The sequence below is a fragment of the Nymphaea colorata genome, chromosome 8, assembly GCF_008831285.2.
Source record: "Nymphaea colorata isolate Beijing-Zhang1983 chromosome 8, ASM883128v2, whole genome shotgun sequence".
Lineage (NCBI taxonomy): Eukaryota > Viridiplantae > Streptophyta > Magnoliopsida > Nymphaeales > Nymphaeaceae > Nymphaea > Nymphaea colorata.
Window position 1 is genome coordinate 3006757 of NC_045145.1, and position 24252 is coordinate 3031008.

Consider the following 24252-nt stretch of genomic DNA (forward strand, 5'->3'; position numbering starts at 1 on the left):
TTCCAGTTGCGGTTGAACAAAATGAAACCATTTTTTGCCTACTGACTCGATAAAAATTTCACCTGCATCTCCATTTCCATGTGTTCAACTCTCAAACGGATCAACAAATAATTCATGAAATAGTCGTGGTCTTCCTGATCAACCTACCTCGATTCCCAAAACCAGAAGAAAGGAAGGATAAAACAATATATTTGTTGAATCTATCAGTCTAGACAAGCAAGTACATCTGATCTAACAGAGAAAGTACTCCAGATCTAGAACACCAACGCCAGATTAACAAGTACTCACCACTACTACTTGCACTATTACGATCATAGGCCAGAGACGTGCCAAGATCCGGTAAAAATAAGTCACTAAAAGCACACTGTTCTTATTTTTGTGCAACCAAATCGGAAAAGAGAAACGACCAGCGATGAGAAAATGAAGAAAAATCCGTTTATCTTTTTACCCATATGGCTTCCCCTTCACCTACAAGCCTGTGAAGACCTGGTCGGGCGAACGCCGGTGGGATGTCTAGACTTCAGTCTCGTCGAGCTCGTATTGCTGGACCAGCTGGGCGCACAGGGCGAGGGGCCTGTCGGCGACGAAGCCCAGGGAGTTGGCGAACCTGGTGCTGGAGGGCATGCCGTTGTTGTGGGTGAGGGCGACGGAAGCGCGCTCACGGCCGGCCTGCATCACGGCGCAGCCGCGCTGAGGGCTGCTGATCAAGACGGACTCGCAGATCTCGTGCTGGTGGTCGTTGGCCACGGGGATGCGGTACGTCCCCGTCGCATCCGTCATCCCCTCGGCCTTGTACGTCATGAACCCAGTCGTCCTGCTCCTGCACTCGACCTTAACCTTTGCACCTGCATTTCCATCCCCTCCATCAACTCATCACAAAGAGAAGAAACAACCCAAGGAAGAAAAAGAAGCAAAACCAAATAGCAGAAGACAATGGCAGATCCCAAGACAAGAGAAGATAGAGAAAGAAGCAAGGAGAAGAAGAGAATGGGAGAGATCCAGAACCTGGGATGTAGGTGGTGGCTGGGGTCTCGAATCCGATGCGGCAGGTGTCGCAGTACACGCGGCCCTGAACCATGAAGTTGTCGGCGCAGTATGCCACCCCAATGACGGAGAGGAGGCAGAGGGAGGCGAGGGCCGCCGCAGTTGGAGCCATTGCCACCGGAAAAAGACGGAGGAGGAGGAGAGCAGAAGGAAGAAGAATGGGAGACGAAGGATGACTGAAGAGTAAAGTGAAGAAGGTGAGAGGGGTCTTAGGGCAGAGAAGAGAGAAGAGAGAGAGAGTGTGTCGGTGGGGTCTTTTGATTAGAGCGAGGCGGAGGACAGCTCAGCTCCTCCGCCAAAATTTCCGCGTGATTTCCTGCTATTTTGGAAAATGACCGATGCGTCCATCGTTAAAACTTTTGTTTTTAAATTAATTTCTATGATGCATTTATTGTGATATTATTATTATTCTTTTTTTCTGTTAGTTAGAGAGATTTCTAATGGGTGTTAAGTTTTCTTAATGACTGACATAAGATCAAACATTTGTATATAATCTGGTCAGATTTTAATCTAATTGTGTATTGTACTTGAATTTAGATTTGATTGTGAAAATAAACATTAAATTTGAATCTTCTTTTAAGGGGTGTTTGGCTATAGTAACTTTTAGTTCTTGTTTAGGAAATGACCTTAAGATAAATTCATGAAACACTGTCTAACAACATTTTATGAATATGGATTCATGAAAGAGCAAGGTGTTATTATTGACAAAACAATCTCTTAAACCATGTTTCTTTAACTTCATGCATATTTGGAACCAAATCGTCATTTGACCATATATGGATTCGCATATTCGCGATTTTTCAATGTAAAACAAGTGTACAACCGGGAATCAGAAATGTAACAGATCTCATTATCTCAAAACTATCAAATGTGGCTTTGTTATATCAGATTAAACATATTTGAACTTAGGCGGATGATGTTATATCTATATATTTACATCCCCACACAGCATTATACATTTCCTTAGCAAATGAAAGCTGATTTTTTCTTGCCAAATTAGAACCAACATGAGATTGAATTATAAGTCATGTATTTTGACAGCTATTACTAGTAGAATTGTGGGATGCCTTTATCAATAAATACTAAAACAATGAAGATTCTATTTGAAATTATGGTTAAGATGAATTCCGCTAAGCAAAGACTTCCGTATTATTAATTTGATTTCTTAAAGAAGAAACCGTGAGGCATTCGACTTACAGCCCTGCCTTGGTCCCCCCATGTGCTTTTTGCCAACTCTTCACATGTGCTTGCCAGCTTCTCTCTCTCTCTCTTTTATATATATATATATATATATATATATATATATATATATCCTTGACAGTTTCTCTTTTTTTCCACTCCTTCTCTCTCCTCTCTTCATATACATGTATAGGAGATAAAAGTTTGACCATTTTGAGTTCCGTTTTAAACAAAACACATGACACGTGAGAGGCCCGAGAATTCCTCCGTCCAAGCGTAAATGAGAAATCTACAAATTGTATAGACAGATTTTATATATATATATATATGTGTTACCAAGCAGCTAAAAATAAAAAAATTTATAAAAAAGCACTATAAACCATTGTTGAAGACTTCATATGAATCGTTGATGCACTATAAACTGTCACTAATGCTCTTGTTGCAACAGCATTTTAACAATATATTTTGAATTTTTTGTCAACCTGCAGTTGGCAGATTTGAGCTCACATGCACATTCATATGAAAATGGGAGTTCAAGTTACATGATGGTAAAAATCGCCCTCGTGAGCATTATTGATGGTTGTGCAGCAACAGCTCATGGTATTTTTAACAAAGGCTTATGGTGCTTTTAATGATAGATTTATAGTTTTTTAATTATCCAACAACATCTGGCCAATTTGAATCTTCATATATATGTGCGTGTGGACAAGAGAGTGGAGATTATATGAATGTTTTAATTAATAGTTTAAATAATCTAAAATTTCAACGTTTTAAGTATGGATACAGCGAGCACGGTTGATGGGCCAAAAGCATCAAATTATGAATCAATTGAGCATTTTTTGTTGTGAAAGTTAAAATTGGACATACCTTTTTTTAATGTTTATTGGGAGGAAACTGCCTTCATCATAAAACCCTCAAGGCCAGAGGCCGAGCCACACCAGTCCCTCAAGGTTTGTTTATTTTCAATTAATATCTTTAAATATTTTGTCGGATATGCATATAAGTGCCTTTTCAAGTATGAAAATTTATGGAAGATGTTCCTCCACAAAACTTTTCTGACTCTGCCACTACTCAAGACCATACTCTTGTACCTCCAAGGTTCTGGTTTGCTTCGAGATCTTATGATATACCCTTTATCTCAACTATAGCACCAGGAGATTTCAAAACTAAGTTTTCCACTTTCACTATATTTATAAACATAAAGTATAACATACACAGATTAATTATGACTTATATATAACAACATTTAAAGAAAAAACCGAAAGGGATTTAGCCAGTTATCTTTGATAAAAATCCAATTAAAAAAAAAAAGCATGCGTGTTTATGCCAAAAAAAAAATCAAACTCATCGTTCTCTGGAATATTTAAAGGCAATAAAAAGATGAAATACAATTCTCATGATATATAACATTTAATGCTGTTTATAGCATCGGATCATGAACTTCCAACCCATTTAATAACACATATGCCCATCCAATGCAGTCCCTTAAAGCATAGCTTTTTTTTTTTTTCAATTTCACAAGTTGGGATACCACAATTAAGGGACCCCCCTACCCATTATACAGGCTTGATGTAAAAGAAAAGACAGGTCACTTGGTGCTCTGGAAACTTCCTTTGCTTATTTATGAAGTCATCTTTTGGTTTTTAGGAGACGAAAGGGAAAAAACATTATTTAAATAGATGTTAAAGCGTAAGAAGAGTTTTCATATGTATTGCTGATATTTTTGAAACGCACTCATTTTAAAGAACACATCAATTTTAACAAATATGGCAAAATGTACAAACTGATCAACTTGAATAAGCATGTCAGAAACTTAATCCAAAGAAAAAGAAACCTCTTTGGGCTACCTTTATAAATATATATTGCACATCGCTTGTATAATCCTCGAATCATGAACTAAGAACTAGTTGATTATTTGTTACATTTTTTTGTTTGAAATTTTAGCTATGTTTGTGTTGAATTTGTAAAAGGAGTTACTGTCTGCCTTACACAACAAATACAATGTTTGATTGATGTCAAAACCTTAAGCTCGAGCTAAAATATACATGAAAAGGCGACAAACATGGAAAAAAAAAACTTTTCACCAGCCAATAGAGATATTGAGAAACTAAAAATAAAGAGCAGATGGAAAACATGCACATTGAGAAAAAAAAAAAACTCAATTTGTATATAAGGTAAACTTAAGGTTTTTATGTAGTATACAAGTGATGAAAACTACCTCCTTTTTTGTTTCAAGACCACCGTGTCAACTTGAATGTCATACATGTCACTGTTTGCAGTTCAAAGAAGTAGCACCTACAATACTAGACCCCTCATAACACTTATAGCTTCATGGTAAAAAAAAGTTTACATCGCTTGAGGCATTTAATGCCTTTAATCTTCACGTTCAAGAAAGTTAAGAGGCCACTTTAGGTGGCATAAACCAATAAACTAGTAAGATTGCTTGAACTTAGTTTGTATAACCTAATAAATATTACCATTATACATGCAAAAATGCAATGTTGAAGTTTACACAATGTGTGTAGATATTTAAAAGAATGCTACATTTTTACTCTTTACTGTATCTCACTTGTAAACAAAAAGTTCGGCGGTTTTTGAATTTTCTCACAAAAGTTTGGAGTTAACCGATCCTTTTTCCTCGTTAAAGACTATCGTTTCGTTGTAATATTGACATCTCAACTCATGTTATGAAATATTTATCTCATTATAATGACGCTAAAACTATCCAGGGAATTTTGCCCCATTCTTGATCGAAATGATTGCTTGAAACGTGGCCGTCAATATGTAATCCAATCACATTAATTATCAAAAGTAATTACGAGGTTCACAAGAATAAGATTGGGAGTTGTTCTATGAGAAAAAACAAGTAGCTAGGATTCTCTAATTTCAAATTTTGGCTCATCCATTTGACTCATACATGTTTGTGACTCTTTAATAGAGAGATAAGGGCACCTTATTTCTTAAACAACATATATATATTTGTTCTACCCAACCTTTTATCTTCAAAATAAAGGGACTCTTTTGGCGCTTGAAAGTGTCGCTCTCACTGCGCTTTAAGTTGCCCATCGGTAACTCCTCGTTTATAGTACAAGAGTTTAAAAAGGTGACTGGTCCCTTGCCAGCCATTTGTGTCAACCCTTGAAAATAAACAAGATTTTATTTGAATATACAAACCAAAAAGAAAAAAAAAATTGAAGACGACTCACATATATTTTTTTACAAACTTTAGAACGAGAATAACCATATTTGCAAAAACTTTTAAACCTAAGAAGATTGGGCAATTAGATGGGCTGGGGTCGATACTCAATGATCAACAAGCTCATTAATACTGTTGGGTTGGTCGGGTCGAAACGGGTGAAATACGGCCCTAATTAGGCTCCCATTCCGATTAATCTGACATCCCAAAACTCATTTTTTAAATTAAAAAAATGATTTTATTTCCAATACATGAGGGTTTGGAAGGCACAAAAACGAGTTTTTCTTTTTTTTTTTGTTTTTTTGGACGAAAACCATTTTCTTAGCATTCCATTGTCTGTCCCATTTTGTTAATACCGTTATATTTAAATAAATAACTATACATTAAAGATACTTTTTTCTTCAAAATTGATGAAAAAAAGTATCTTATGGGTTGGACATAACTCTTTAGTTGAGTACCCAGTTAAGAGGCAGGTTGTGGCGCTGTGCTTAGCCACTTATATTGGTTAAGGGCCTACCCAGCCTGGGCCTAATGTCCACCGAAATTAAGAAACAGAGATAGAGAGAGCGGGAGAGCCGACAAAATGAAAATTCATTTAAAATAAAATATAGGCACACTGATCAACAAAAACAAAAGAATGAGAAAATAGTGGCGTAAGCGAAAAATTAGCAAAAAAAAAAAGAAAAAAAAGAAAATGAAGAACAGAAACAAAAACAAGAGGGGGAGAGGGAGGGAGCTAATCAAACACGGTAGTCATCTTGCAGCCAATGCAAAGGGCGAGATGGACATCTGTCTTCACTATGCATCAAACCGAGGCAACGCGTATTGCTGTGTTCCTGAACATATGATTATTTAAGACTGACAGACAAATTGCCAACTACTGCTGACCGAAGGTGAAGGTGAAAAGAGAAGAAGCTGCTTAGGGGAAGGAAGGCCAAGGAAAAAAAAATAAATTTAATGCATTATTGACTCACCTTAGATTTTAATAACTATAGCTAAAGTGATGGGAAGATGAATTTGATTAATTCTGCAAGCTTTATGTGCATTCATTTTCAAATAATTTAGGCGTGTTTTGTTTGCTTTTTAAAAGTTTATGGGGTGTTTGTTTAGCGTGGACCATAAATATAATGTGATTTGAGATCATTGAGGATCTTAAATCCGCAGATTTGAGGTCTTATTTCCTTTTAATTCGACTTAAAATACAATGTTTTGGCGATATTTATCTTTTATGCATGCAAGAAATTGACAACAAAATCAACAAAATTGTGAAATCATTAAAGATAATTTCATCCAAAATACAAACATTTTTTTTTCGCTTAAAATTCAGAGGAAATAGTAAGAAATTTCATTGTCTAAGCAATAAAAGCTATTCAATAGTGCCAAGGAGTACAATTGAACGTCGCCGTCAGTTTATTTCAAATTTCTGGTGGCCCGCCGAGGCCGGCCCAAGGTTTGCCTTTTTGAGCCTATGTCGGAGTTAGTTGAATCTCACTTCTGAGATCATGTTATTTTCATGTGGCAAACTTCAATCCCACCATCTTTCTCAATTTATTTCGCTTTGAGATGAGAAAATCATCTTCATGAGTCGACAGAGCGAAGCGATTCGATTGGAGCTGCTCCTTCAAGAGCATGATGCTTTGTTTTTAAAATCATTTTAAATATATTTTACGTGATTTTTTTGGTAATTGTTGCTCATATATTTTTCCAAAAGGCTGTTTTTAATATTTTTTTACTGATTCACAACCGATTCCATTGAATTGCTGAATCTGCCCTGAATTTTTGCGACATTGTTAGAAATGGCAACCCTTCTTATTCAGATCAAAGTCAAACATAACTATTACAATTACCAGAAAACCTCTACGCACTTCGAATCCGAGTCCAGTTTCCTTGCCAACTTTAACTGCGCCGCCATGAGAGAGGGTCACCGAACCGTCGCTCTTTGTTCAAAAGGACCGATCGGTACGACCTACAAGGACGAAGTCGGCTCTCTCTCTCTCTCTCTCTCTCTCTCTCTCTAGCGGGAGCAAAATCGCTCGCATCCACGCCAAAGACGAAGCTAGCAGTGGCGTGTCTCCTTCGGTTGAATCGCGGACGCGGTCACTCGGTGTTGATCGCCTGCCCCTAGCTTTCGGCCTACGTTATTTCTTCCGCTTAGAGTCTTATGCTGCGGTTCTTCCTCCCTCGTGTCAGCAGGACATGTGATTCGGTTTATCCTTCTTCCTCGCTAAGATTGCCTTCGTGCTCAATAATCTAGCTGGGTCCGAGCTGCCATCTGTTCTTTTGCTCTTTTGGTTGGCGGTTGAGGCATCTAATAGTCAAAACAGATAATCTTGATCGATGCTTCGATTGTTTTGGGAAGGCCTTTCATTGGGGAACTCGAATTTAGTCGTTGATTCTTATTAAATTGGAAAAGCTTCTGTACTCTCCAAGCGATAGAGAATATTTTATACTTACATCCATAATTATGTGCAGTAATTTTTTTCCATAGATATCACCAGTTGGTGCGCAGAGCACGCCTGAACCTGTTCACATCCCTGTACTTCATGGTGATTTGATTGCTCAATATCTCCGTTTTTTAGCAGTTTAAGGGAATTCTTGAATGCCCATTTCAAGAAACAGACCGAGTGAGTGATTCAGTTTGGAGGAGCATTTTAGCTTGCGTATTGAGCAATGATCGTGACAGCTCTATTAACGTCTGTTGGCATCAATTTTGGCCTCTGTATCCTGTTCTATACATTGTATTCTATATTGAGGAAGCAGCCAGGGAACGCCCATGTCTATAATGCTCGGTTAGTGGCAGAGAAGAAAGTGAAGGAGGGAAGTCATTTCCAGTTGGATAGGCTGTTGCCTTCAGCTGGTTGGATAAAAAAGGCATGGCAGCCATCTGAGGAGGAGTTATTGTCCATTGCAGGATTTGATTCTGTGGTCTTCATCCGCGTCTTCATCTTTAGGTATAAATGGATTCTATCTTACAAGTTTCTTATTTGGAAATTGTCTCGAGCCACCTACGTGGAAAAGATGGGAATTAAATGCTAATGTAGCATGCTCCACCTGAGTAAAGAGAGACAGCTCCGTCCAACCAAGATCCTTAGCAATCAGCTGGGGAAATTTTATCCAATTTGGTTGATTGAGAAGATATAAGATACGCATTGATGGATCTTGTGTTCACAGTGCTTTTTTAGTGCTTCCATACTCTCATTTTTCGGTTCTTTGGATGGATATACATAATTCCCCTTGGTTCACAGTTAATAACGCGTATGGTTCATGCTCCAACCGCAGAAAGAGAGGATGCTCCGTCCAATCTTAAAGCTTGGAAGACTTTATTGGATTTGGTTGCTTGAGAAGATATAATATACTTCTTGACAGATCTTGTGCTCACAGTGCTCTTTTAGTGCTTCAGTTCTCTGTTTTTTTGGCTCTTTGAATGAATGTACATGGTTTCCTTCGGATCACTGTTAATAAAACATATGCCGCATGTACACATAGTTATTGCATTTGGCACAATTATGCTTACGTTTCTTTTATCTGTATGTAAATCTGGAAATTGCACATGTGCCACATCACTTGACAATAACCAAAATGCATCACACGTTTTTGGTTGACTTAACCTCCTCAAAATCCACACACTATGCCATCATATGCATCATGTCCATACGATGCCTTAAGTATATTATTCCCAAAGACGTGAAACTTTGGGGCCTGTATAGAGGATTACGTGACCATAAGCTAGCCAAAAAGTGTTTAGCCCTGTAAATGTCTTTATTGTATACAGTCTCCAAGTTTCCAATTGTGGATCACATATGAAAAAGGATCATTTCAGTTCATTCTCCTGGAAGTGTTTATTTCAGATAAATATTTTTTTAGCTTTGTTTATGCATTCACTAGCATCCCCTGATGCTGTTGTTATATAATAAAAATACGGTACTTGATGTGTTTTTAGTTATTTCCTTCCTGTCATATAATTAGGTTATTATATTTGTCTTTCCTTGTTATCTTTTTACTTGTTTGTCTTAATTTTTTGTGTATATGTTTATGACAGCTTGAAAATATTTTCACTTGCTGGAGCCATAGGGATATTTGCTCTTCTTCCGATAAATTATTTGGGGGGACAACTAAGCGATATAGATTTTGCAGATATTCCCAATCAGTCCTTGGACCTGTTTAGCATTTCGAATGTGCAGAATGGCTCCAAATGGTAATCCATTTCCCAATTCTTTTCCTCTTCAACACTTATTGTGTATCATTTGCTTTATATAGGCAGACCCATTTAATGTGACTGTCTGATCCTTGGAGGGCTTCCTCTCATTGACCTGCAAAGGGATCTGTGGACCTGGCTAGGTGAGTTGGTCTGAAGCTTTCAAGGAGGTCTAGACTTATTACCTTTGTTGTGGGTCCCTGCTAGGCAAGGGGGAGGTATATGGTGACTTTACGCAACTGGAACAGGGAATGTCAAACATGTACCTCCTATTATCTGGAGATTGGCTTGTTTATCATCTGTCAATCTTGAGTAGAACATTTACAAGTTGAGCCTGAATCTAGTTCTACTTGTACTCAATTGTATGTCTCCACTCACAGGCCAGCTTCTCTGTATTCTGTATCATGAACAGTTATGCCAATTTTTCCCCTTGTGAATTGTAAAGGCTCGTGTACCTGAAGAGTGTTATTGTCAAAAAATTTGAGTGCACAAAAAATTATTTTTTCATCCTTGAAGAATCTTTTCACAAATTGCAGTTTTTTAGTTTTTTCATTCCTTGTCATCATGCAGTTTAGGGGAGGGTTTTTCCAGCCATTCCTGCTTTCAGAACAACATCACAAATTCCACATAACTGCCTGCTTATTTATTTCCCCTTCTCTTTTCATAATTTATTAAATGAGTACTTGTGGGATATTATTGTTGCATTCTGCATAATGACAAATAAACTTTGCTGGGAGTTTATATTCTTTGTATTTATTTTAAGCAACATTGGCCTTTGTGCTGCCAGATTTTATGAAATAAGATGCATTCTATTTGTTGGTTCGTTGTTAGATACTTGGAGATTTAGTCTTTTAGGCTTATTAATTTTCTTTTGTCTATTTAGTATTTAGACAATATGGCTTTCTTAATTTTTCTGTTTCATCAAACCAAGAACTTCTGTGCAGGTTATGGGTACACTTTGCTGCTGTTTATATCATCTCAGGAGCTACTTGCTATCTTCTTTATATGGTAAGCTAGCAATCCCTGCTACTTATTCTTTCAGTTGTTCACTTTTTTGCTAGGAAAAGAAGTGGCATTTTGATCGATTCAGCTTTGGCAATCTTTTTTCTGAAACTAGTGGTCTTAATGTCTTCTATTTTCCCATGCGTACAAATCACTGTTGGATTTTATCTACTGATAGAGTAGCAGTGCTATTAGCATGCAGCTAAATCTGTTGTTTCAATATGTGCACTAGGTTTATCTGATTATATCTTATTAATACTTTTGTTCCTCTAGCAACTGCATATTGTATGCATGAGCTAAATCACTCTTAATGGACGGAATTTTTTTATGCAGGAACACCATTATATTACTTCTAAGAGGCTTGCATATTTCTATTCGTCTAAACCTGAACCTCATGAATTCACTATTATTGTTCGTGGAATCCCTGTGGCTGAAGGCAGTACTTTGGATGACAGTGTTGAAAAATTTTACAGAGAGTACCATCCTTCAACTTACCTTTCACATGAAGTGGTTCACCGTACAAGCAGACTTCAATCTCTTATTGTAAGAGCTGCAAGATATCCTTTTTTTCATTTTTCACCTTTTTGTTATAATGCATGAACATTTCTTTCTGGAATAAATGAGCAAAAACTGATTAAATTAAAGCTCCAGAGTGCTCGTAAGAGTCAGAATTTTTGGTGACCTGGATTTCTAGAACCAGGTTTTGACTCATGACAAAAAAAGGTTGTTGGGGGGTGGGGGGTTGGATAAGGAAGCAGCCCACAAAAAGTATGAAGGAGAGAAAGGAAGTTGTTGAAAGGAATAGAAGCAATCATTTAAGATCTTCTCACTGGCCAGTCATCTGTTTTATGTTTTTGTTTTGTTTGCTTACTAGAAGCATATCATTATCATGCTCTGTAAATTGTCAATGGGAAACTTTGTGTGCATGACTAGAAAACTAAATATATCAACATACCTTAACTTCGGGACTGGATTAGACTTCCTAATATGCTCATTGTTTATTGTTCTTTATGACAAATGAGATTGCATAAGATGCCAAATGTTGCATTCATCAGTCTGTTGGGTATATATATTTCAGCAGTTAGTTTTTTGTATTTACTAACTTCGTTATTTTGGTCTTCTTTCCATAAAGTGCCACACCCCTTCATCCTATGCTAGATGAATGTGAATATGGAAATGTGGGGGATGTAGCCTTGGGCTACATGATGGAAACTTTGGAAAAAATAAACTCAGAGACAAATAATCAAATGTACGTATCTAACATTTTCTATTTTTTATTTTATAATCCATATCTAAGCTTGAAACCAGTTCATGTCCATGAAAACTGTCAGACCACTTCTCTCTTTCTCTCTCTTGTTAGATCATGTTGAAAATGATAAGTTCTCTATGCTAATTTGAAAACAGAAACCTATATGATTTACTAAACCAAATTTTAGCCACGATCATGTTCATCAATTGTAAATGATTGATTTTCACCATCTTGCATTTGAATCTGATGATGCATTGATAAGATTAAACCTACTAAAGTAGTAAATTAATAATTTGCAAACACATCTATAGAATCAAATGTAACGTTTGTTATGTAAATTCACTCAAAACAAGGGTGAGACCATATGTTTCCTTTTTATGCACGCACAGACGTGTATGTCGTATTATGGTTGCATGAGTACATATGTTTTCCTTTGCATATGAATCTGGATTGTTTTTTTTGTAGGAAACTGATGGCTTCCATTTTGTTAAACTTCACAGTTAATTTTTAATTTCATACTTATTGGACTAGTATATGCACTATTATGTCTTTCTCTGAAATAAGAATGATAAATACATAATTTTTCATCTCAGAGAGACGCAGAGAAGCTATACAAAAGGATTGTCCAACTGAACCCGAAAACATCTACGGAGCAGAATTCAGAGAGTGGTAGTTTTTTTGGACGATGGTGGAGGAAAAATCTTGTTACCAAATATAAAAGGAAATTGGAAGACTTGGAAGAAAATGTTAGGATTGAACAGTCAGATGTTTCAAGAGGAAAGGTAAATTTATGTTATCTTTGTCTGCAAATTGACAAAAAATATCTTCTGGTGATTGATGTTGTTTGCCGATTTTAGCTTTGGCATCTTCCATATATGATAAAAATACATTGGTAATCTCATTAGTAGTCTTAGTCGCTAATCCTGCTCCAGTAAACTTTTCTTTGTATATGTTGTAATTTATTTTTCAGGTTTTAACTGTTTATCTGATGGTGTGCTTCTTTCATCAGCTTGTACTTTTTCATTGTGAAAATATGCATAACTTGTGTTCTCTTTCTGGTGATCAGTAGAATGTTGCTGCTTATATAGCATACTTACTAGCTACTAAGTGTGTGAAAATGATCATGTTGCTGGATCATTAAACTTTCTAGGTTGACCTTTGTCAGCTGGCATATGTACTTTTGGGTCAGAAGTCACCTATTGACTAATGTGTCAGTACAAGGGTTTAATTGTTTTCTGCAAGTAAAAATAAGCAACTTTTTGTGGGGAGTGCTTTTTTTTTTCTCTTATGTTGTCAGCTATAGCCTGGTAACTTATGCAGTGCTTTTGTGGTTTTGCAGGAAATTCCTGCTGCCTTTGTTTATTTTAGATCCCTTTATGGTGCAGCAATTGCAAATCATATCCAACAGTCACCCGACCCCACAGAGTGGATAACTGAACAAGCTCCAGAACCTCGTGATGTTTTTTGGCCATTTCTTTCGACTACATTTCTACAGAAATGGATATCCAAGTTGGTGGTCATAGTAGCATCTATTGCTCTGACAATCGTCTTCCTTGTTCCTGTTGTGTTTGTACAAGGACTTGCCAACCTTGACCAATTGGAACTGTGGCTGCCCTTCTTGAAAAGCGTGTTAAGCATGTGAGCATTTTTTTTTCAGCTTTTAACATTTATTGAATTTTTATATTTATTCCTAATTTTAAAATATACTGAGAGATCTTTTAAAAGTCCCATAGTTTCTGAACTGTGGATTGAGCATTTGTTTCCTTGGATGCAGAAGCAGCTATGTGGGTAATAACTGTATGATTATGTTACCTTTTGAAATATTCATTGCTTGTTCCTCAGTGTATAAAGTAAGGTCTCGATGTTTAGCTAAACGAGCAGTGGGTGGCTCTTTATGCTGACCAACCAGATTTTATTTTTCTAAAGAATCTTGTTGACTGTTAAGGCCTGACTTGATGAAGGACATACAGTGTAATACATCGAATCCTGGAAAGATTAAGAACAAATTCTTTGGTAGTGAGCAATATCCTCAGTTGTCATAACATGAGGCTTTCCTTTACTTGTATTACAGCTCCTTCATTGGTATTCTTGCTTCATGAAATAGTTTATAACTAAGACCAAAATAATGAGTAGATGAAGGCAAGTGATCTTAGAATCAATGACTTTTTGCACTTAGCTTTTGATCACTTGATCTGCATTTCTGCAAAGCACACATTTACACATGCAGAAAACAATAAGAAATTTCTTTCCTGGTTTGAACATAGGGAAAACTGTTTCAGATTAGAATTCTTTATATGAACATGCACTAGTCTGTGTGTGGCATGTTCAATAGGAAAAAAAGCCATGAGGGAGCTCAATAGTTATGGAAAATGATGGATTGACAGTAAGGCAGGGAATACAGGTACCAAAATCTTCAAACATAAAAATCTTAGCTTAAGCAAAGAAAGAAAAAAATATTTGCTCCAGATGGCTCCCTTGCATATGCTTTTCATTATGTGGTGAGATGACCCTTAATAACAAGCCATATACTCATGTTTATGAATGATGATGCATGCACAACATATATAAGTGCAAGAGATTATGCTTTTTTGCAATATAGGATGAAACACTAGTTTAAGTAGGTCATGGAAACTCAGATGGATGCCATAGGTTTATATTGCTACTATATAAAAGATCTCCACATCTTTTAAAAGTTTATCCATACTGGTTTCAATTTAAACATTATATACAAAATTTACAGGATCGCGCTTTTCAAGGGGAAAAAATTATTCATTAGTAAAATTTGTTAACTTTCTATGATGAAGTAAATTTAGTATTTTATTCAGATTCTCTAATATTAGTTTTGTGAATATGTGAAAATTGCCCTGGTAGAAATCTCTCTCTCTCTCTCTCTCTCCATCTTCCTCCCTCTCTTTGTTCTTCCCCCTAACTCTCATCGTCTTCTCCAAAGTTGCTTCTTTTCTCTCTTACAATGACAAGAAACTATTGTTTTCATTACATTTTTATGACCATCAAGGCATGTCAACTGCCAAGATGCAGATTAGACTTTTAGGCAATGTTGTAAAAAACGTATCGTAATGCCATATCGGTCAGGCCAATAGATGCGCCATATCATAAAGTATTGTAATGTATCGTATGTGTATCGTAAATTTATTTTTTAATTCAAAAAAATAGAAAAAATAGAAAAACATAGAGAAAATCAGATAAATCAAGAAAAATAAAAAATGTTTTTTAATGAAAAAACATGTTATACATAATGGCAAACTTATTATAGGTATGAAGTTACTTCACAAACATTAATAAGTGGTCGTAATATCATATAGCAACGCAACATGAACTAAGACATCAAGAAACATAATTTATAAGATGATCTACATAATAACTCATAAGTCATAAGATCCATAACACATCAAAAACCAAGTTTTATGTACACTATGCATCACATCACAAGACAAAATTGTTCAATGTTCATGCAAATAACAAATGAAAACAGCTTCATTCATAATCTTTATCATCTCATTTCCATTCTCATTTTCATCTTTCGTAGAAGATATAAACCCTCTTTATCTAAACAAGAATCAATCATCCATGCATAAATCTGCCCTCAAATTGATGATTTCATGGTGAAACTGATTATTCCTTTTGAAAATTGCCACAATCTCCCCCTTCTTCAACTATTAGTTATGTTCAGAAATGAAGGAGGCAGGTTTTAAAAATTAGTTTGAAAAAGTGTGGTTTTAACCCCGTATTTTTTAAAATAGACATGTATTGCACGATATAGGGCATATCGCCCTGTATCATACGATATAGGCTGTGTATCGCACGATACATGCGATACACATACGATATACCACCTGTTTGTGATACAGGTGGTGTATAGTCTCATAAATTTAAAACGATACAGTATATATCATACGATACGGCCCCATATTGTATGATACGTACAACACTGCTTTTATGGGCCTGTCATCTTACTTTGTTCTTTGACATAAAAATTGAAGTGGCTTTTTTTTTTTTTGTGGGCTTGTGAATTGTTGTTCTTCTCCTACTTTAATCTTCCTCTTATGGTTAAACTCTCAAATCTCAATTGAAAAAGATAGTTGAAAATGAAAAATTGGTGAGAATTAATAAGAACAAGGAACAGATTGTTAAGAGTTATTTTTGTAATCTTTATTTTCTATCTTTTTGGATTTATCCTTTGCCTGTCTTTTGCATTTAACTTTTCCTTTATTTTGTATTTTTATTTTCTGTATTTTTGCAGCTGAAATTTACTGATGTAAGAACGTATTGGACTCTCCAGCGGATAGATTTACTAGCCTTTGAAGATCCCAATGTCTCCTTATTTCTTCTATTTAAGGACTTATGTGGTCCTTTTCTTTGTAGGTTTCTTTGAAGCTATTCTGTGGGAGTTATTAGTTTATTGTTTTGTGCCTTAGTGCACATTTAAATCTAGCCATTGGGGATCCCAATGGCTCCTTCTTCTTTTTATTTAAGGACCTAAGTAATCCTCGTCTTTGAAGCTATTGTGTACGAGTTATTAGTTCATTGTTTTGTGCCTTAGTGCACATTTAAATCTAGCCATTGGGGATCCCAATGGCTCCTTCTTTCTTTTATTTAAGGACCTAAGTAATCCTCGTCTTTGAAGCTATTGTGTGCGAGTTATTAGTTCATTGTTTTGTACCTTAGTGCACAGTTTCTGTCATCAATTCCTGTTATGAACGTTCTTTTGTTAAGCCATTGGTGTGGAATATATATTCTCATCCACATTCTTTTGATCATTAGGCTATTGTCTTCATTAAAGAAGAATTCAGCTACCTTGATATATATATATATTAACTTCTATTACGATAATTTCCTAGCGATATAGTTTATATGTTAGTTCTGTTAAACGAAAACTCATCATATTTTGTACCTTTTATGAATTGTTTTACATAGATGTTGATAATTGCATGTCCCTTATATATATCCTGTGAAGAACATATGACATTTGGTAATTATATACTCTTTTAAAAGACACTGCCCTATGATAAAACGCTGATTAATATGCTTTTGTTTTACCCAGAGGCTGTGCTGCTTCATTGTAGTTCCATAGACACAGTATGAGACCTCTAAATTATGTGAAAGCATGCTTTCTCTTTGGTTGGATTATTGTCACTGGTAACTGGAAAGATCATATGTGTTTCTTATTGCACATCCCTTAGGAAGCGAAAATGGATAAGCAATATGCTGACTGTTGGCTGTAACGTTTGGGCAGGACTGTTGTAAGTGAGGTCATAACAGGATATCTACCTAGTCTTATTCTTCAGATGTTTTTGTCCATTGTGCCCCCCATCATGAAACTATTCTCCTCAATGCAAGGATATATATCCTACAGCCAAATTGAAAGAAGTGCCTGCAGCAAAGTACTGTGGTTCACCATCTGGAATATTTTCTTTGCCAATGTGCTATCTGGATCTGTTGCCAGCCAGCTTAATGTATTTTCCGACCCCAAAAATATTCCAATGAGGTTGGCAGTTGCTGTCCCAGCACAGGTGAGGAAAAAAATATGGTCTTCTAAATAGTAAATACTGTCAGATAGACCTCTAAGATTTGCAGTTAAGATACTGTTCATACATCTGTTCAAATCTGTACCATTTACCCATCAACAGTAAACCACTGTTACGGATATTGCAATGTTTTTGAAAATAGCGTGACGTTAACATACAAAAAAAAAAAACGAAGAAATGGGGAAAAGATGCATTTTAAGAAAAACGTGAAAAATAAAATTGTCATATTTTTTGTATTTTCTTCCCATTTTTTCGTTTTTTTTTCTTTTTTAATGCTAATAACATTATGGATTAAAATTTAAACTTGAATTAAATTATTTTATCACTATTTTTTATCATCATTAAAACTATAATTTTTCATTTTATTTAGTTTTTCTATTTCTTATTATTTTTTCATTTATGTTATTTTTACCTAATTTATAGATTTTTTTTTTATAAATTTGCTGACGTTTTCCCAACAAAATCATCTTTGCTGAAAAGTACCTGAGAAAAACCTTCTTGTTAAAACCTGAGAATGATTTTTGTGACAATGTAATTTAAAAACTCATGAAACTGTGACTGGAGATATGTTGTGCAAATCAAATCAATATAGAAGGATTTTGGAAACCCATGTCTTTGGATATTTGTGAGAAATTTTAAATATTTCATCGGTTCTATTTGACATGCACTCAAATGAAAAATTTAAATCGGGTAAGCCTGGTGAAGTGTGAGTAATTGCTTTTCGTTTTTTGCCTGAAAAACCAACTGTTGCTTATCCATTACTCACTCCATATGAATGCTACTCTCCTCTCTCTCTCTCTCTCTCTCTCATATATGTATATATATATATATATATATATATATATATATATATATATATATATATATATATATAACCATGAGGTGTTCTTTGCATAATTGTTCGATTGTATTTCTTTTTGTGTTCAGGCATCCTTTTTTATATCTTATGTCGTGACATCTGGTTGGACAAGTCTTTCGCTAGAGCTCACCCGTGTTGTTCCTCTCCTTTGTGATTTTGCAAAACGGCACTGTTGCTGTTGCGGAACTGTTGATGACGTCTTTGTTGCACCATCCATACCTTACCACCGTGATATTCCTAAGATCCTTTTCTTTGGTCTTCTTGGAATTACCTATTTCTTCTTGGCTCCACTAATTGTGCCTTTCCTTTTGTGCTACTATTGTCTTGGGTATATCATCTACCGCAATCAGGTAAACTTCTTTTGCTGTGGTTTTAGAATGATCTCCAAGCTGAATACATTTTAAGTTGCTTTAGTCGATAACTCATTCATCGTAGAGCATTTAATTTGTATTGGAAATTATTCCGTACAAATAGAAGCATGCAGTGGCTACAGTGGACAGTGTGCGCAAGATAATTAAGATAATTAAATTTATGAGTTCCAAATTGTGATACGACCTCATGGATGTTCCAGACATGGTTTGTTTGTTAGAATGCAGTTTGGATCGTTTCTGATGTGAAAAATATCTCTTGAAATGAAAATTTTCAAATATTGTGGACCACTAAAATTCAAAGGTTTAGTGTGACAGCTCTGTGACCCAGAATCTGCTTTATGTCATGCAGCCTGCAGTTATTGTATTAGATATTCAAAAGAATTGAAAAATTCATCTGGATTGTTGTCAATCAATCAGTATACTCATAAGTATATGATATTTTTCTTATTTATGCATATATCCTCGATGTAATTCTGTGTAGATGTTAAAAAAGAAGTGGATTTGGGACAAGTTAATTGCTTCTTATTGGTATAATTGATCATGGAATGTTAATGTCATACCAATGCATTTGAATGGACGGATTTAGGCTTTTAGCTGGACATATTAGGGAGTTTGTATTGTTCCAAAAAGTGCTTGTATGAAAAGGAAAAACCGTAAACCATTCTCACATTCTGCTTGTTAAGTGGAGAAAGTTTCACAGGGTGTGCTTCACAAATATTGGTTTTGTTGTATGGATATTATGATAACTAAGTAAAGTTATATAATCAAGAAGAAATATATACGCAAGATGCAAGTAATGTGCATATCGAGATTTATTTTCTACCATCATTGCATTCTTGTGGTCCTTTTCCTATTTATGATCGTGATTAGGTGGTGATTAAAATTTACCAATAATAATGTAATTACCATACTGCATTCAAGCCTTCATATCTCGAAAGCTTATGTTTTCTATTTTATTGTATCCATTCAAGGTTTAACTGTGAGAAACCTCGAGAAATTGTTCACAACAAGAAAAATTAGATAAGAGAAGAATACAGGAAAGAAGAGAAGTGGGGAAATAGCATGTCCTAATGATTGGGCGCAGGTGATTGTTGCATTGAATATAGAAGGGGTTGCCCTATTTGTTAAAAATGCAATAATACCCATTTGGAGACTGAGTATTTGCTCAATAAGTACATGGGACATGTTAATTTGATTGGAATCATCTCCAGACCAATAACCAAAATAAGAAGAACAATATGATGCATGTCAATTTAACATTCCCTTTCAAGTTGTGCATGGTTTTGAACCATACTTGCCTATTAGAAACTAAAACCTATTCTTCATAAGGCTCTTGGTGAATAAATCTATAATCTAATTATTTGATCGAATGGAATGAATGTTCAATTTCCTTGTATTGAATTTTCTACTTGACAAAGAACTGTTCAATCTTAAATTACTTCTTTTCACTATGCAGGATGAGATTAAGCGAAATCTAAACAACAGTTTGGTTATTCTAAGAAAAGAGTAAGGTATTGCGCCCCTATAGCTCAAGTCACAGATTTCTAACCCAAGTCTTCCTAGTAGCAGCAACTATCACTCTTATGTCCTGCTTCTGTAGTAGACCTGGCAACTGCCTTCTATTTAAAAACTACTACAAGAGATAAAATTAGGTCCTCCTAAAAATAAAATGTCCTGATACTGGTTTCCTATCATTGGATCTTCATCCATGTCAAGATCAGTATAAACAGTAAGGTCATGAAAGGACTATATAGAATTCTCCTAAGTATACAGTAAACCATCTCCAATGGTACTCTTCAAATATCTCAATATCTTCTTCAGAACATCCATATGCCTTGACTTATGTCACATGGGTGTGGTTGCTGGTGTAGGTGCAAATATGGATGTGGGTGCAACATTTTTTAGAAAAAATTCGGTTTTGGTGTGGCCATGTATGTGTGTATCTGTGTGTGACAAGAAGTTAAAAACTTTAAAGCAAGGAGAACTTTTATGAGAAGCCTTTTATTGTAACAAAAGAAATTTTTCAAAAGTTGGATGATAAAATTTTAAAGTTAACAAGACTCTTTTTTGGAAATAATAACAAGAAAGAAGTTTAAATAAATTATAAACCCTAATTGTTTTCATTTTCTCTTCCACATCCCACCATTGGGTATGTCTCTTCCTCTTCCTCCTTCTCTCCCTTCTTCCGACTCTCCTCCTCTGTCATGGCCACACATGGAGCATGAGAAACATAGGAGAGCTCACCAGTTGCTGAAGGGAGGTCACCGTAGTCCGAGATGGTTGTGGACTGTCCAGGCTTCACAGCTATGGATGAATGTGAAAGCTATAATATTATTAATTGTTATTAGCTCCCTTGCAACTTAAATGGATTTTGGAACAGATTGGGCCCCTTTTTTTCAACATCAAAGTTGGAATAATTTCAGCAATTATTCCGAACGTGAAATTGGTTCTGATTTTATACCCGATCAGGTTTTGGATATTGCATATGATTTATATGGAGGCCATTACTCCTTAAACCCATTACTGAAAGAGAAAAAATTATTAGGCTCTCCTACTTTTTCCTTATTTTCCCTTTTGCGCTGTCTAGTTTCATAGGTGATGCTAAGGCCTTGTGTCAGTTTCCTCTCTCTCTCTCTCTCTGAAGACTGTGTTCATTCATGTCCATCCTAATTTAGGTTTCTGGCTCAGCAACTGGTCCCTGTCTCTCCCCTTTTTTCTCAAGACACACAAGACACAAACACACACACCCACACCCACACAGAGGTTCATGCGCACACTCCATTAGACATGTCATGAACGTAGTTTTATATATGAAGGCCATAGCGTTCACTTTTCCGTAGAATGTTTGAACTTCGTTCCATTATTTGGATGCATTTGGCAACGGTGCTCATGATATAATCTGTTTGACGTTCTGGACTATCTGATTCTTGTATTTGGAAACTTTCAATTAAGCAGATAAGCAAAATGGACTTTCTTGGATGTCTTCAGGTCATGCTTTTGCATAATTGACGAACTATAATCTGCCATTAAATTTCTTAATGGTTTGAGCAACCTTTTTTTTTGTGAAAAAAAAAATCTTGACCTTAACTTAGCGGCACTTTTGTCTAGGTCACTCTCATGCACCTTTAGGAAGAAGGATTGGATACACAAGTTGATGTGGATACTTTTGGGTATTAACATTTTTATTGCATGGAAATTCTCCTTGTTCCTTCTGCTTAACCTTTAATGTCTCCTTTTTTCTGTGTTGGTGTATTATAGTTGACAAATCAACAAGCGCATGGTTTTGTTTATTACAGTACTAAACCCTGAATTTGTAATATGCAGCTGCTAAATGTTTACATGCCAAAGTTTGAGACTGCTGGGAAATTCTGGCCTGTGGTGCACAATTGTCTGATATTTTCTTTGGTATTGATGCAAGCTATTGCTGTGGGAATATTTGCACTGAAGAAGCTTGCACTTGCATCCAGTTTGACAATTCCACTTCCTATACTCACGCTCATATTTAATGAGTACTGCAGGAAACGGTTCCTGCCCATATTCAACACATATTCGGCTGAGGTACTTCATAATTTGATGGTCATAGATATAGAAGTCACTTTCAGCTTTTCGTATCAATATTTTTTATGATGTCCTGTTTGTTTTGTGATTGGATCTCTTGAACCCTTCTGGACATTGTCAAAAAATAATTTATTCAGTCATCCATGTGCAGAGCACCAGTAGTTTTTCATGCTTCGACTTTGTTCTATGCTCTTGTTGTTATTCATGTGTGTGGAGAGGTTTGTTGCTGTTGCATGTTTTGTACTTTTCACTTCAGTATTACCATAACCTTACTGTCACTAGAACCTAGAGGGTGCTTTCCTTCTGAAAGTGATAATCAAAGAGGGATGAAAGCAGAAGACTAAGAATCAGAAATTTACGTGGTTCGGTACAGTATGTACGTCCACAATATAAGCCTCTCAAAACTCACACACACATAACCTCAGAAATTTATATGCGGTGGAGGCTGCTACAATTTGTTAATGTTAAGTTGGGTTTACAAAAATGCTTATACACGTTTTGGTGACTGTCTTTGTCAGTCACAATTCATGCTACATTTGTGGTTGCCAAAACCGAGCCAGCCATGACCGTGTCTCCTTGGTTGATGGTTGTAGATATGTTTTCACCCTTACAATGCTTGACAAATTACAATCAAGTCAGCCTATTCATTCTCTTCACAACTTTTTTATTTTAATGCTAGTTTTAATTTTCTAGAAACCTTCCAGATTGTCAGCAACAAAACTTTCTCTCTTAAAGTGGAAATTCCTGTTCTTTCTTTTCTCCCTTCTTGTTCACTAGTATGCCATTCTTCTCCTTGTCCTATCTCCTCCTTAGGTTATCCATTTTTTATAAGATTAACAGACTTTGGCTCTTTTCTTTTCCTTCCAATTTTTGGAAAATTAAACTTCACCTACTGGTCCCAATTGATTTGACATTTGGATCTTCAAATGACACCAGGGTGGCAGCGCAACCTGTGTCACTGATGTCATTATATAGCCTTATATAGTTTTAAGCGCATTATGCCAAGGATGCTGTCTCTATGTACGTACACATTTTAATTTTAGGTGGTGTCAAATTCTTCCAACTCACTGACAAGGAAAAAAAAAAAACTATACTTCTCCTTTTAAGATGCTTCATAATGTATAGCCTGAGTTTTCTGGCTCCTACCCATCAGGACATAACATTAACAACTTAAAGGAAAGACACCCTAGCCTCATATGCTTTCATTGAGTTGCATGGAAACACATGGCGGTTGACCTCAATTTACAAAGAGATGTAGCCTCATATGCACCTGAAACATTGATTTCTCATTGACAGAAACTTAGAATTACTTATCAATGGATGATGAGTACCAAGAATATGCAGCCTCCTGGTTTCTGGCATACATCTCCCAAGTTGATTACTTTGAATTGTTGCTTCCGTGATTGCAAAAATATCCAGATTTGATTATTTTTTCACATTCATTTCCAAGCTTGATTGTATGACTTCATTCAAGAGTTCCATTGCAGTTGTTAGATGGTGATAGCTTACTTCATCATCAAGAGATTAACAACTGTGTTGTTTGGTGAGAACTGAAAATTTACCTCTATATGGTTAAATAGTGGGAAACATAAAGTGAATAGGATTAGAATTGATAAACATTTTCATCATGGGATAAGAGTTACAACTTACAACCATGATTTGCAAGATCTCAATTGCAAGTTGTAAGTAATGGGTAATGACTTCTCCCTTTGCACAATTGCTTTGATAAAGGATAAATCTTGTTGGTGATTGAACATGCTTCAATTGATTCTGCAATGAAGTAATGATCTACTATAGATTGATTATTGTGCCAGTAACTCAATCCTACACGTTCGTACACGCAGAATCATGCTGACTTTGTCAAACCTGCTTAAATATTGTCATGTACAATTGGGACTAGAGTGTAGTATTTTTAGTTTTTACACCTATATTTGATCATATTCAATCATAAATTATATTATATATCAACAAATAGATAGCTTATAATCATCTGACTATTTCATGTTCACCACCCTTATTTTGAGCTGGCAACTATGTAAACCCATGGGAGGAA

The 24252-nt window shown here is 35.7% G+C and overlaps 2 protein-coding genes across 2 annotated transcripts in view; one reads left to right on the forward strand and one right to left on the reverse strand.

The window, feature by feature from the left end:
* Positions 1 to 167: 167 nt before the first annotated feature.
* LOC116258425 (pollen-specific protein C13-like) lies at positions 168 to 1273 on the reverse strand. Its single transcript, XM_031635572.2, has 2 exons — positions 1006 to 1273; positions 168 to 845 (listed from the first exon to the last, which is right to left on the reverse strand). The coding sequence occupies exons 1-2, from the start codon at positions 1154 to 1156 to the stop codon at positions 514 to 516; spliced, it is 483 nt and encodes a 160-aa protein (XP_031491432.1). The 5' UTR covers positions 1157 to 1273; the 3' UTR covers positions 168 to 513.
* Positions 1274 to 7201: 5928 nt separating this feature from the next.
* The window catches only part of LOC116258614 (CSC1-like protein HYP1), a 31828-nt gene continuing 14777 nt past the window's right edge, over positions 7202 to 24252 (forward strand). Inside the window, exons 1-9 of the mRNA XM_031635844.2 lie at positions 7202 to 8370; positions 9459 to 9614; positions 10559 to 10622; positions 10950 to 11159; positions 12459 to 12647; positions 13205 to 13503; positions 17120 to 17396; positions 18339 to 18620; positions 21966 to 22199. Coding sequence (XP_031491704.1) covers positions 8090 to 8370; positions 9459 to 9614; positions 10559 to 10622; positions 10950 to 11159; positions 12459 to 12647; positions 13205 to 13503; positions 17120 to 17396; positions 18339 to 18620; positions 21966 to 22199 — 1992 coding nt within the window. The 5' untranslated portion in view covers positions 7202 to 8089. The remainder of the gene's footprint in view (positions 8371 to 9458; positions 9615 to 10558; positions 10623 to 10949; positions 11160 to 12458; positions 12648 to 13204; positions 13504 to 17119; positions 17397 to 18338; positions 18621 to 21965; positions 22200 to 24252) is intronic.